This window comes from Nelumbo nucifera, chromosome 7, assembly GCF_055504915.1.
Source record: "Nelumbo nucifera cultivar China Antique chromosome 7, China Antique-T2T, whole genome shotgun sequence".
Taxonomy (NCBI): domain Eukaryota; kingdom Viridiplantae; phylum Streptophyta; class Magnoliopsida; order Proteales; family Nelumbonaceae; genus Nelumbo; species Nelumbo nucifera.
The window spans coordinates 50498549-50512666 of record NC_142655.1 but is presented as its reverse complement, the minus strand read 5'-3'; the positions used below and the strand labels follow the sequence as shown (position 1 = coordinate 50512666).

Below are 14118 nucleotides of genomic sequence, written 5' to 3'. Positions count from 1 at the left end.
CCAGCCCTTTACTCCATTCTTGCTAAAGAATTCAATTCTTGTTGTACAGCCATCCTTCTGATCCTGCTTCACCTTACACTGTGTCATTTTTAGTAGAAGTAGCTTTTGGTTTTCATCTTGGGCATGAACACCTTCATTGGGAGTTATTGCTACTCTGTATCAGGTATATCCCTCTCCTCCCTTTTGGCTTCAGATCTAGTCCAGTTTTGTTCAAGATTGATCCTTGAAAATGCAGTTTTTTAAAATAGGGAATGTGATTCCCAAATGGGAGGGAGAGAAATTTTTGAAATTTCGCCCAACCTTCCTACAGTGTTCGGTCATCCATATGATGGATCTCTCATATCCCTTCATCTATCGCTTCCACCTAAAATTCCTCCTAAAACAACTCTTAATTAACTTTACATGCCCAATCTAGCCATGTGGCACCACTATCCCTTTTTTCTCCTATATTATCTATTATTATCTAAAATTCATATTTATCTCCTAAATTTTCTCTATTGCCTATTTATTCTTTCCCCCACTTTTTCATCTATATCAACCTAAAGAAAGTTTGAATTAAAAATTTTAATAATTATTTAAATATTGTAACAAACTTATGTCATAACTTTAAAATAGTTATTAAAACCAAAAAAATACTTATAATATATTTAATAATGTTTAATTTATTAATAATTTTATATTTTTATGAAATTCATAATGAAATGATGTAATAACAATATAAATTATATTTTTATGGATTAAAAATTTCAATAACAAAATTATTTAAATTTCCTTTTAAATAATAAAACTTTAAAAGGTTGGTGTTAAGTGTTTCAATAATTAAATATTTTTACTAAAAAATATTCAAAATATCTAAATAATTATATAATAGAATATTTGATATTATGTAATAGCTTTCAAATGAATAAAATTGAAATAACACAAAATTTAAATATTTTATTGTATTATTTTTAAATTATTACAATTTGTGCATTTTTATTATTTAATTATTTTATTTTCATTATGAATTTTTTTAATAATTGTGTATTTTATCTATAAATTATCATTAATTATTAGATACTATACTATTCTTAATTATTAGATATTTAACTATTAATTTAGCTAAAAATAGGAGTGTTCACAGGGTAGGTTGGTTCGGTTACAGTTCATTTGGCCAACCAAACCAACATGGTTGGGTTAGGGAGTTGGTCACCCGAAACGAACCAAGCTTTAGTGAAAACCGACCAACTCGGGTTGTATTGGTTTGGGCCGGTTTTTTATTTTGGCGGTCAGTTCAAAAGATTTAAACAAAAAATTAAATTTACAATATAAATTATTTTGGACTATGAAACATGGAAATTTTTCACTTTCCCATATTACAAAAATTTATTTAAAATATAAAATATTAATATAAACCTATGGTTAGGTTTCTTTGATTTTGATAAGTTTACAAATGGTTAAAGTTAAATGGACCTATCCTGGTTGGGTTGAGAAATTTATGAACCAAAGCCAATCGAAAATACTAGAAAACTGACCAACTTAGGTCGAATTGGGTCGGATTGTTCAGTTTAATGAATAACCCTAATTGAAATTAATTATTATTATGTCTGTATTGAAAAAATGATTATAAGTATATAAAACATAAATAATTATTAATTATTTAAAAAGGTAAAATATAAAATAATTACCTACTCTTATGTATTTTATTGTTTAACTTTTGCTTAACAAAGCTTGTACCTTGCATGAGTACCGACTAGTAAAACATATAATAATATAAAAAAGCATGCCAATACAAAAATACAGAAAATTGGCCTTGTTTTTAGGAATGTAATCGGGATAGAGTCAAATTGGATCCAGCCACAATCCAATCCTATATGATTATTGAATCTTCAAAACTAGATTCAATTCAAAATCCAATATATCAAATTAAGATTTAATATAACCTGAATCTGCTTATTGCATTCAGATTAAAGAAAAATTAAAAAGTTTTTCAAAGCTTAATTAGCTTTTAACTTATACATATATAGTAAATTTATTTAAATACAAAATATTTAATAAAATAATCATAAGCTTTATGTGATTATATATGATATCTATATACATGGTAATTGTATTACATACACATGTAAATTAACTTTCATAAAAAAGTTGATCATGTATATAGTATTATACGTTCATCATATAGTACAAAAATAAGCATTTTAAATGAGGGTTTTGTTATTAATGATGGAAACAGTTGAAAACACAAAAAATACAAAAAAAAAAAGATTTAATGTCTAACTTGTGGCCCATTGACTGGGTCAAAAGGTTCAATGGTTTAATAAGATGGATCACTAGGTCATTAGAGTAAGCACCCAACTTTTGCTCGATCCCCTTTCTAACCCACTTCTCATACTCCAAATGCCCGATCAAACATTGCCAACATCTTTAGAATATGCCAAAACCATAGGATAACCAAATTTTAACTGAAATACCCTTAAATCACTACAAGAAAAGTAACCATTAGCAATGGTTTTTCCAGCAACAGACAAAATAACGGTTGCTAAAAATCATATATAGCAACCGTATGTTTTGTCCGTGGCTATATGGTGCCTTCTCGTATATAATTTAGCCATGGTATCATAACTCGTGGCTATAACATAATTTATCAAACGATTTTAAAATTAACCAATGCTATATTTTCTTCTTGGCAATATGAAACATTGGCTAATTTATTGTTAGACAATTACACCCTTAGCTCCAATCTAATTGATGTATCTTTTGACATTTATTATAAATGAATAAAGTACATAATTGATTCATGTCATTGTGGTGTGTTTTTGTATAATACCCTTAAACTGTACACATAATCAGATTTGTGTTAGTTTAGAATCTTCACAGCCATTGGATAGATCTGGGAGATTTATCTTGCCAAGGCTGACATTGATGTATCACCAAGTTAGTTGGGGTGGCTTGTCTCAGCTGCTAGGGCGAGACTTGAGGTACATCCAGTGTGCGTTTTCTTAAAACCCTGAGCCGAACCAAAATTCTAGTATTACCCTGGACCTTAGAGATAGATGGGCAAAACTGGAATGTTACACCTAACCCCTAGATTCGATTATGATACTACACTAGGTGTCAGATTGAGCTGTTTTTGACGTGCCAATTAGTAAGATCCTTAGAGGGGGTCAAAACCTGAGTATGTTGGGACAGTCTGAGAATTCATTTGTGTGGATGATCATAAAGATAGGATCAGCCCCTTTGTTGGACTAAGTGAATGATCGTATGACAAGGTTGGTAAAGGATGGTCCTTTGGATTTTCTAACTGGAGAAGATCTTCCAACCTGTGGACCTTGCCTTTAGGGTAAGATGGCAAAATGGCCATTTACCGGTAAACCTGAAAGATCTACAGGCACACTTTATCTTATACATACTGATGTATGTGGTCCCTTGATTGTTAGGACACATAAGCAGTACGTTTATTTAATAACCTTTACCGATGATTACTCACGGTGTGGTTACATGTACCTAATGAGACACAAATTTAAATCATTTGAAAAGTTCAAAGAGTTCAGGCAAGAGGTTGAGAAACAGTTGGGGAGACACATTAATGCCTTTCGATCGGATCGAGGAGGCGAATATCTCTTCGACGAAATCAAGGACTACTTAAAAGAAAATGGAATAGTATCACAACTAGCTTCTCCTACTACACCACAGTTAAACAGTGTGTCAGAAAGGAGAAACTAGACTTTATTGGATATGGTCCGATCACTTCTCGTACACTCAAAACTACCCACATTCTTTTTGGGGTTATGCATTATAGACTATGATATATGTGTTGAACTGGGTTTCAACCAAATCCATTCTGAAGACTCCCTATGAGCTTTGGATTGGTAAGAAACCAAGTGTGGTACACATGAAAATTTGGGGTTGTCCGACACATGTTAAAAGAACTAGTGCTAACAAATTGGAATCCAAGACCAGTCGTTGTCTATTTATAGGCTATCCCAAAGGCTCTGTGGGTTACTTATTCTATGATCCAAAAGAGAAAAAGGCATTTTGTGGTCGAAATGCCACTTCTTATAAGAAGATTACATCCTAGATATCAGGAAGTTATTCTTGATGAGGAGAGCACAAGGGTAGTGCGAGATGTTCCACCATCTCTAGAAAATAACCAACCTAGAAGATCTACCCGAGTTTTTAGACCTCCAAATCATTACGACTATGACCAAGAAAGTTACCTGGTGGAAGCCACGACCAGTGAGGAGAATCTCGTGACTTATTCAGAAGTTATCTTGGACATAGATTCCTTGAAGTGGGTAGATGCCATGAGAGCTGATATGGACTCAATGGAGACTAATGGAGTCTGGACTCTAGTAGATCTGCCCCCTAGGGTAAAGGCAATTGGTTGCAAATGGATCTATAAGAGGAAGAAGGGCCCCAATAGTAAAGTTGAAACCTACAAGGCTTGTCTTGTGGCAAAAGGGAACAATCAGAAAAAGGAAATCGATTATGAGGAAACATTTTCACTTGTGGCCATGCTCAAACCCATTAGGACCCTGGTACCTATAGCAGCTTACCATGACTACGAGATTTGGCAAATGTATGTCAAAACCACAAAGTTTCATAGCTGGAGGTCAGGAACACATGGTATGTAAACTCAACCAATCCATATATGGACTTAAGCAAGTTTCTAGGAGTTGGAACATCCGATTTGACTCTACCGTCAAATAGTTTGACTTTAACCAAAATCCGGATGAGCCCTATATTTATAGAAAGATCAATGGGGATATGGTTACATTCTTGGTTCTGTATGTAGATGACATTCTACTCATTGGGAATGATGTAGGAATGTTAACTACGATGAAAGTGTGACTTTCACAGCTATTCTCTATGAAAGATCTTGGAGAAGCCTCCTACATAATAGGTCTACGACTCTATAGAGATAGGTCGAAGAGGATAATAGGATTATCCCAGTCTGGTTACATTGACAAAATAATCAAGAAATACAGCATGGAGAACTCTAAGAAAGAAAATGTTCCTCATAGGCATGGAGTCACTCTCTCTCCAAGGGTATGTCTCCCAAGACTCCTAAAGAGATTGAAAGCATAAAAGAGGTTCCCTATGCCTCAGCTATAGGCAACATCATGTATGCCATGCTGTGCAATCGTCCTGATATTTCTAAAGTAGGGAGTGTCATAAGTAGATACCAATCTAACCCAGGGCAGGAGCATTAGACTGTTGTAAAAATCATATTAAAATACGTTTGACGAACAAAAGAATTTTGTCTAGTATTTGATGGTTGTTCACTATAGATCCAGGGGTATACTGATGTCGATTTCCAATCATATCCAGATGATAGAAAGTCTACATCTGATTATATCTTCATGATAGGATCGTGTGCTGTTAACTGGAAAATCAACAGATAGGTGTCCGCCATAGATTCCACAACCGAGGCCAAATACATTGCTGTAAGTGAAGCTGCCAAAGAAGTCGTTTGGATAAAGAAGTTCATTTAGGAATTAGGAGTAGTTCCATCTAGCACATCACCCATTCCATTGTTGTGTGACAACATTGGAGCCATTGCTCAGGCTAAGGAGCCACGAGCCCATTGGAAGTCAAAGCACATCTAGAGGAAGTACCATGTACTATGGTAAATAGTTGGAATAGAGGACGTCCTGATTTAGAAGGTAGCATAAGCGAAAAATGTAGCAGACCCATTAACTAAGCCACTAACACAGAAAGTGTTTGAGAAACACGTGGAAAGTATGGGACTCTAGCTTGTACATGATTGGAAATAAGTGCAAGTGGGAGCTGTTAGATAGTTATGCCCTTAACTCTAATCAGATTAATGTATCTTTTGACATTTATTGTAAATGAATAAAGTACTTAATTGATTCATGTCATTGTGGTGTGTTTCTGTGTAATGCCCTTAAACTGGACACTTAATGAGACTTGTGTTTGTTTAGAATCTTCACAGCCGTTGGATAGATTTAGGGTGATTTATCTTGCCAAGGCTAACACTAATGTATCACCAAGTTGGTTGGGGTGGCTTGTCTCAGCTACCATGGTGAGACCTGAGGTACATGTAGTGTAGGTTTTCTTGAAACCCTAAATCGAACCAAAATTCTAGTATTGCCCTTGACCTTGGAGATAAATGAGCAAAACTGGAATGTTACACCTGACCCCTAGACTGCCGAAAATTGATTTCAACTATTGAAATTTGCTTTTGCAATTTATATATATATATATATATATATATATATATATATATTATGGTTTCAAAATGTTTACAAAAGGTTTTAATTCCTGGGATCCATGTAACTAGAGAGTGCAGCACTGTTCCTTGCAGCCAAGGGAGAGGTCCTCTCTTGTTGGGTAGTATTTGATCATTATAGGCTTAGAGGTTAAGTGTAAGACAATTGAAGGTACTACCAGATGGGCTAATCTTGCATCTACCCACAATCCATAGGTTTTCATAATCTAACTAGACCCAAGGACTATTTAGTGTAAATGTTGGGCCCATTAAGATCTCATGGTAATGGACTCAAGGGTTCAGTGTCTTCTATAGTGAATTCGGCCAGGCCTTTTAACAAGGGCTAGGCTGAACCCATGTGGCTGATGTGTAGATCAATGTTTGGGTCCCACGCCATACAAGGAGAGCCAATTGGGTAGCAGGTTAAGAGGTTAAGTGAACAAATAATCTTAGTAGGCCTAAAGCCTAATTCAAAGTGGCTTAATTAGATTAATTAAATAGGGCAAACCTGGGTTTGGATCAATAGATAAGGATAAGAGGTTAAGTCTTATCCACTTAAAGAGTTTAGATCCAAATAAGGATTTGGATCAGGAAACTCCTAATTTAATTAGGATTAAGCTTATCATAAACTGCAGATAAGTAAGGGATTAACCTTATCACTTAAAGAGTCCAGATCCAGATAAGGATTTGAATAAAGAAACTCTTAATCAGATTAGGAGGTTGTCTCTTTAAGGTTATAAATAAGGGAGCTGGGTGGACATGCAAAACACCTTAGACAAGACATAGCAATCTGTAGAGTTCTTCCCTATTCTTGCAGCCCTTACCCAATTCGTTCTCCACTTGTGGGAGTAATGAAGAATTGTTCTTGATATTGTTTCTTGGTAGAAGAAGCAATTTGAAGTTGTGCTCCCCAGCCCTCTACCCCATTCTTGCTGAAGAATTCGGTTCTTGCTGAAGAGCTGTCCTATTGATCATACTTCACCTCACACTATGTCATATTCAGTGGAAGCAGTTTTTAGTTTCCTCCTTGGGCGTGAACACCTTCATTGGGAGTTACTACTACACCTTCATTGGTTTCCTCCCTTTTGGTTTCAGATCTGGTCCAGTTTGGTTCAAGATTGATCATTGAAAATGCAGTTTTCTAAAATAGGGAATGTGATTCCCAGATAGGAGAGAAAGAATTTTTTGAAATTTCACCCAACCTTTTGTAAGGTTCAGCCTTCCATATGATGGATATCTCATCCATTCATTTATTTGTGCATGTATTTTGTAATATTTTTCATCCCCTGACTAAGGAAAAGAAAAATAGAACCTGTGCATTTCCTTCCTATCCGTGCATTTCATCTTCCCTTCTATCGATCTTTGCTCGCGCATTCATTCCCTACTATCAAACTCTTTTCATCTTCCCTTCTATCAATCTTTGTTGGCATGGTGTTCATCTGGGTAGCTCGCACCTTTTTGCTCTCTTTCACTCTTTTCATCTTCCCTTGTCCTTCCATCTCTGCTCGCACGATATTCATTTGGATAAGTGGTCAAAGTTCAAGGATTCATAGGGTTTTTGGATTTCAAATTCCTGTGGTGCTTTTTTTTTTTTTGCAAATTGTGGATCCTATGAAGTCCCTTCTGTCTGCTAAAGTTATGGCTGAGTGTATGTTGCTTTGCTACCTTAAGCCAAGGAATTGAAGAACTTAGTATCTTCTGTGATTCAATCAATGTTGTTAATACTGTAAACAAGAAATCTTTTGATCTGCTGTTTCATGATTTTTATGATCTGTTAGGTGTAAATTTCATGTTGTTCTCTGCTGCTTGTGTTTCTATCTCTTTGCAACTCATATGTTGGTTGCAAATGGAAAGATGAGTTCTGAAGCTATTTGGTTGGTTCCCCCTTCGTGGCTACTTCCTCTGGTGATTTCTGGATAATGAGGAAAATTTAGCTATCCACTGTTGGCTGGAATTCTTCCAATAGGGTCTACATAAAACCGTTATCTTCATTTATTTGAATTTTTCAATTAAAAGTCCAAAATTAAAGGTTGTACATTCCCAACTCTCAAGTTAGAACACCCTCTTCTTTCCAAAAAACCCTTTACTGTTGTTTCGTCTTCTCTCCCAACTTTTACCTTTGTCCACTTTGCCTCCCCACGAAACTATATACCAGACTAGTAGTTCTAGGCAGCACTTCTTATTTGTGAAGTTTCATAAGTTGGAATATTAGATTGACAATTTTTTGAAGCAAACCCATGTTTAGGAAAAATTTACTAATACTTTTACCACCTCTTCACTCTTCTATTTTTGGAAGTTGGCTAAATTCTACATGGATGCCAGTTTTTAGATTTGGTTTCTGATAACATCTTATTAACTTGCATTTGACAATTGGCACTGCACTTGTTCTGTGCTTATAGCTGTCTCCATAGTTATTTTACTGCAATGGTGGAAGTTGTTGATATGCATTATGTGAAGTAATGGAATTTAAAATTTTTGAACACTTTGCCCTTTTCTCTTATAGATGTCTCCATAGTTAGCTTACTGATTTCACGTTTTTTAAAAATTTTATTGGTGTCATCTACTAGTTTGTAGAATTATGGTACCTTGATAATGCTTTTTCTTTCTTCATAACTAAATTTTCATTTTCTTAACATGCATTACAAATTCATTGTTTTTATTATCATTTTTTGTTTAGGATCCCATTGTTACTAGTACAATGGACAAGATTGCAGCCTGGACCTTTCCTCCCAAAGGTGTGTTATTATCTAAACTTGTGCTCAATATTCTAAATTATGCATTAGAGCTCTTTCAGTTATAGCTTATATAGACTACCGATTATATGGATGTCTCTTATGTCTCTCCTAATGAGAAGTCCATGGCATGCCTTGAGGCTATGATGCTGTGAGAAACTCGAGTTTGAAGGGAAAGATTTTCTTTCTATATCTTCTATCAGCCAATCATTACAAGATATATATATATACAGAGGTAGAGTTAGCTCCCTCTTGTGATTAGGATACAAACTCCTAAATGAGTAATGAAAACCAAAGCAAGAACAACTAAGATACATACACCAGATAGGACTCATACAGCAAGAGATAAGGCTACGCTAAGAAGGCACGAGCTTAATACCCCCCCTCAAGTTGGAGCATGTAAACGGGAAATGCCCAACTTGGCAAGAAGATGCTCAAATGGTTGCCTGCCTAGGGCCTTCGTAAACATATCAGCAAGTTGCTCGGAAGTCCTGACGTAGGAAGGCCGTATATTCCCATTATGAATTTCATTAAGGACAAAGTAATAGTCTACTTCAATGTGTTTAGTCCTCTCATGGAAGACTGGATTCGCAGCGATATGCAAGGCTGCTTGACTATCACAGTGTAATCACATAGGATCAGGATGACCAACTCCTAACGAATGCAACAACCCTTTTAACCATTTCAATTCACATGCAGCTGTTGCCATAGACCTGTATTCCACCTCAGCCGATGATCTGGATACTGTAAGCTACTTCTTTGTCTTCCATGAGATAGGTGCTTGTCCCAATAATACAAAGTATCCTATGAGAGAGCGTCGTGTCAGTGGACACCCGGCCCAGTCAGAATCACAGTAAGCATACAATCGAAGATCACTGTCAGCCGGAAGGAAAATTCCCTGTCCCGGGTTACCTTTCAAATATCGCACCACACGTAAAGCCACCTCCCAATGTTCTTCACGGGGGTCCTGCATAAATTGAGCAAGCACATGTACACAGTAGGACAATTTAGGACGGGTAATGGTTAAGTAAATTAAATGTTCCACAAGCCTCCTGTAACTCTCTGGTTTCATCATCAGAGGACCATCTACTAGAGCTAGTTTATGATTTTGTTCCAGGGGAAGTCCAGCTAGCTTAGATCTTAGCAATCCAGTTTTTGATATGATATCCAAAGCATACTTCCACTGACAAAGGACAATACCTTTCTGGCTTCTAACAACCTCCACTCCTAAAAAATACTTTAAAGCTCCCAAGTCTTTCATGTGGAAGCATAGGCTCAGATAATTCTTGAATCTCCATATGGCATTGCCATTATTTCTAGAGATGACAAGATCATCCACATACACCAAGACATTCAACTATTCCTACTTCCGTCGAAGTGTAAACAAGGAGTAATCAGATTGTGACTGGGTAAAGCCATACTATTTCAAGGCTGTCGTTAGTTTAGCAAACCAGCAACGAGGGGCCTGCTTCAAACCATAAAGCGACTTGTGCAGCTTGCACACCTTCCCAGGTAGTCTCAAAGCAAATCTAGGGGGCATCTTCATATACACTTCTTCTTGCAGATCTCCGTGAAGGAATGTGTTCTGCACATCCATCTGATGTAGTTCCCAGTTTTCAGCCGCAACTACTACAAGGAATGTATGGACTGTAACCATCTTTTCCACAAGCGCAAATGTTTCATTGTAGTCTATCCCTTCAACCTGTTTGTTTCTGAATATCACCAAACACGCCTTGTACCGCTCTATTGTGCCATCTGAGTGGTACTTTATCCTGTAGACCCATTTACTTTTGAGAGCCTTTTTCCCTGGCGGCAAGTCCACCACTGTCCAGGTTCTGTTGTTTTCTAAGGCTTCAATTTCCTTTCTCATTGCCTCTCTCCAATGAGAGTCCTTGACAGCCTCTGAATAGCTCTGGGGATCATGATTAGCTGTGATAGCTGCTAAGAAAAAGCGGTGTCGCAAAGAGATTTTATCACAATTCACATAATGTGTTATAGGATAGGGAGTACCTGAGGAGTGAGATTGGCGAGATGAACTGGCAGAAGGGCTCAGACTGTGGTCGGAACACCATGTGGTGTGTATGACGTAATCCTTGAGACAGGTGGATGGATGCTTCACTCTATGGCCTTGTCCAAGTTGCTCATTCCCTGCATTCGTTTCTTCCATAGAACCCCCCCTTACTTCATGCTCCCCTTCATTATTTTCACACCTGTCACCTTGTTCTGTCTCTCTTATGATCTCACGATTACCATTACCCCTTCCTCTCTCACTATCCTCTTCGCCATACTCTTCAGTCTCCTCCTTGTTATAAGAAAGATTACCATCATCAGGTTTGCATTCAACTTGTTTTTCTTCAATAGCATAAGGAAACTTAGTTTCTGAAAACACCACATCCCTAGAAACAAAGTATTCATTATTTTCTAAGTCATAAACTCTCCATCCCTTCTTGCCAAAGGGGTATCCCACAAAGACACAACGTCTGGCTCTACTGGCAAACTTGTCCCTGGTCCGATTCAGGCTTCGTGCATAACACAAACACCCAAATGTGCATATATTTTGTAGCTTGGTTTCTGCCCATACAACATCTCATACGGTGATTTACCCAAAAGGAGAGTGGAGGGGGTCCTGTTGATCAGATAACCAGCTGTCATAACACATTCTCCCCAAAACTCATTAGGAAGATTGGCCTAAAATCTAAGAGCTCTGGCAACATTTACTATATGTCTATGCTTTCTCTCGACACGTCCATTCTGCTGCGGTGTTTCAACACAAGAGGTCTGATGTATTATACCTTGCTCAGAGAAATATTCCTTCAAGCAAGTAAATTCAGTACCAATGTTGCTTCTAACTATCTTCACCAATTTTTCATATTGGCATTTAACCATAGTGAAGAAGTTCCGTAGTGTTTTGCCTACTTCACTTTTGTCATTAAGTAATAATATCCAAATGGCTCTTGAGAAGTCATCAACAATGGTCAAAAATTACGTGGCACCACAAGATGCCCGTACCGAGTACGGACCCCATAAATCACAATGAATCAAATCGAAAGTCCCTTTAGCATTGTTTTCACTAGAATCAAATGTACCTCTTGTCTGTTTGGCTTTTGAACAAACACCACATATCCTATTTCCATTATCACATCTAATGTTCAAATCAGGAAGAAGTTTAATTACTTTCTCAAAGGGATAACCCATTCTCTTGTGCCATAACTCGTATGAAGCTTCAACCTTTGCTTTGTGAACCTTGCTTGAGCACGCACCTTTGAAGCAGTAGAGCCCTCCGTGTAGTTCACCCACACCAATCACCATCCTCGAAGTGCAGTTCTATATAACACAAAACTTATTAGTGAATTGGATATTACAATTTGACTCTTCTAATAATTGCGACATAGATATTAGGTTACAATTCAAACGAGGAACATAAAACACATCAGTAAGCTTCATGTGCTCATTCAAAATGACGATCCCTTTCTTTATTGCCATGACATGCTTTCCATCGAGCAATCCAACCTGACAACTGGTCACGGTCTCGGTATTACGCAAGTGGTTCAGGTTTCCTATCATATGGTGCAAAGCTCCTGTATCAATTATCCAATTCATACCTGTCAACTTCTCGTTTGTGCTGGGTTTGCAAGAATTCAACAGATTAAGAAAAGTGGACCACTGTTCATTAGTCAATTCACCAAATGCAGTGTGATCTCCCTCTGTTGCGTGGGTCGGTTCAGAAGTTTGCCCTACCACTTGTGCAGCATTTGCTCTCTGTCCGCCTCCACATCCATGACCAGATTTACCTTGTGTTCCTCGGCCTCGAGCTTTCCCACTCCCAATAGATCTTGGCCGGTCTCCCCACCAGTCCGGGTAGCCAATAAGTTGGAAGTAACTCTCAGCCTCATGTCCTATTCGTTCGCAGTTTGTGCACACTCCAGTTTTCTCTTTTGTATCGTGTCCCATTCTTTTTGTGCCACCTTGTGCTCATACAGCAAAGCTCATCGCCTCTTTTCTTTCTTCTTTTCCGCGGGTCATGGTTCTCAACCACTCCTCTTGTATCACCATGGCATAGGCTTTGTTCAAGTTTGGTAGCGGATCGGTGCCTAGAATATTGGAACGCACTGTTCCATATACTAAGTCATCCAAGCCCATCAAAAACTGATGGACTCTTTCTTCTTCTCGTCTCTTCTTCTATTTTGCAGCGGTGTTGCAATTGCAGCCCGCACAGACGCATGTCGGAATTTGCTCATTATTAGCAAGTTCTTCCCAGATTTGCTTCAGTTTGCCATAATATGTCACGATTGGGAGACCGGCCTATTTGCTGGTCGCAAGATCTTCCTTGAGTTGCTGAATTCTTGGCCCATTGCTCACTGAAAACCATTCTTTGATGTCATCCCACAGTGCCTTCACAGCCTCCATGTACGTGATTGTAGAGCGTAGGCTTGGTTCTATCGTGTTGAGGATCCATGAAACCAGCATCGAGTTTACAGTCCACCAGTCTTCCAACTTCGGTGAATCATCTGCGGGCTGAGATATAGTTCCATCGAGAAATCTGATTTTCTTCTTGGCTCGGAGCGCCATTCGCATTGCTCGAGACCATTCCTCGTAGTTATCTCCTTTCAATTGGACTTGTGTAATTATATTACCCGGATTGTCATTGGCCGCCAGGTAGTACGGTGAGACTACCTTTCTGCTTCCGCCCTCACCTTCATTCTGCTCTCTTCCATCTGCCATGATCGATCGGCCAAAGCATGATGTCTCCATTTCCTTCTTGATTTCAGCGAAGAACAAATACCAGCTTTGACTAATTGTCGTAAAGAGATCCCTGCAGAATCCTCAGAGATCTGCTTCACGAGCAATGATCCAAAAAAAAATCAAATATCGCAGCCACTAGCTTTGACAACAAAAGCAAATAGAGTTCTGCAAACTCTTCAGTGATCTACTCCACGAACAGAGGTCAGAGAAGATCGAACGAGCAATGATCCGAAATAATCAAATATCGCAGCCACCAGCTTTGACAATCGAAAGCAAATAGAGTTCTGCAAACTCTTTAGCGATCTGCTCCACGAACAGAGGTCAGAGAAGATCGAATATTGTAGGCTCAGAAGGCGGTGCGAAAGTCGAACGAACCGGGCTCTGATACCATGAGAAACTCGAGTTTGAAGGGAAAGATTTTCTTTCTAT

At 37.8% G+C, this 14118-nt stretch overlaps 2 protein-coding genes across 2 annotated transcripts; both read right to left on the bottom strand.

Moving 5' to 3' along the window:
- Nucleotides 1-9331: 9331 nt before the first annotated feature.
- LOC148790475 (uncharacterized) lies at nucleotides 9332-12897 on the bottom strand. Its single transcript, XM_088892313.1, has 6 exons — nucleotides 12376-12897; nucleotides 11956-12270; nucleotides 11739-11799; nucleotides 10451-11325; nucleotides 9810-9913; nucleotides 9332-9560 (listed from the first exon to the last, which is right to left on the bottom strand). The coding sequence occupies exons 1-6, from the start codon at nucleotides 12895-12897 to the stop codon at nucleotides 9332-9334; spliced, it is 2106 nt and encodes a 701-aa protein (XP_088748439.1).
- Nucleotides 12898-13248: 351 nt separating this feature from the next.
- Nucleotides 13249-13698, bottom strand: LOC148790474 (uncharacterized). Its single transcript, XM_088892312.1, has one exon. It carries the CDS (start codon nucleotides 13696-13698, stop codon nucleotides 13249-13251), a length of 450 nt encoding a protein of 149 aa, XP_088748438.1.
- Between the last annotated feature and the right edge of the window lie 420 nt (nucleotides 13699-14118).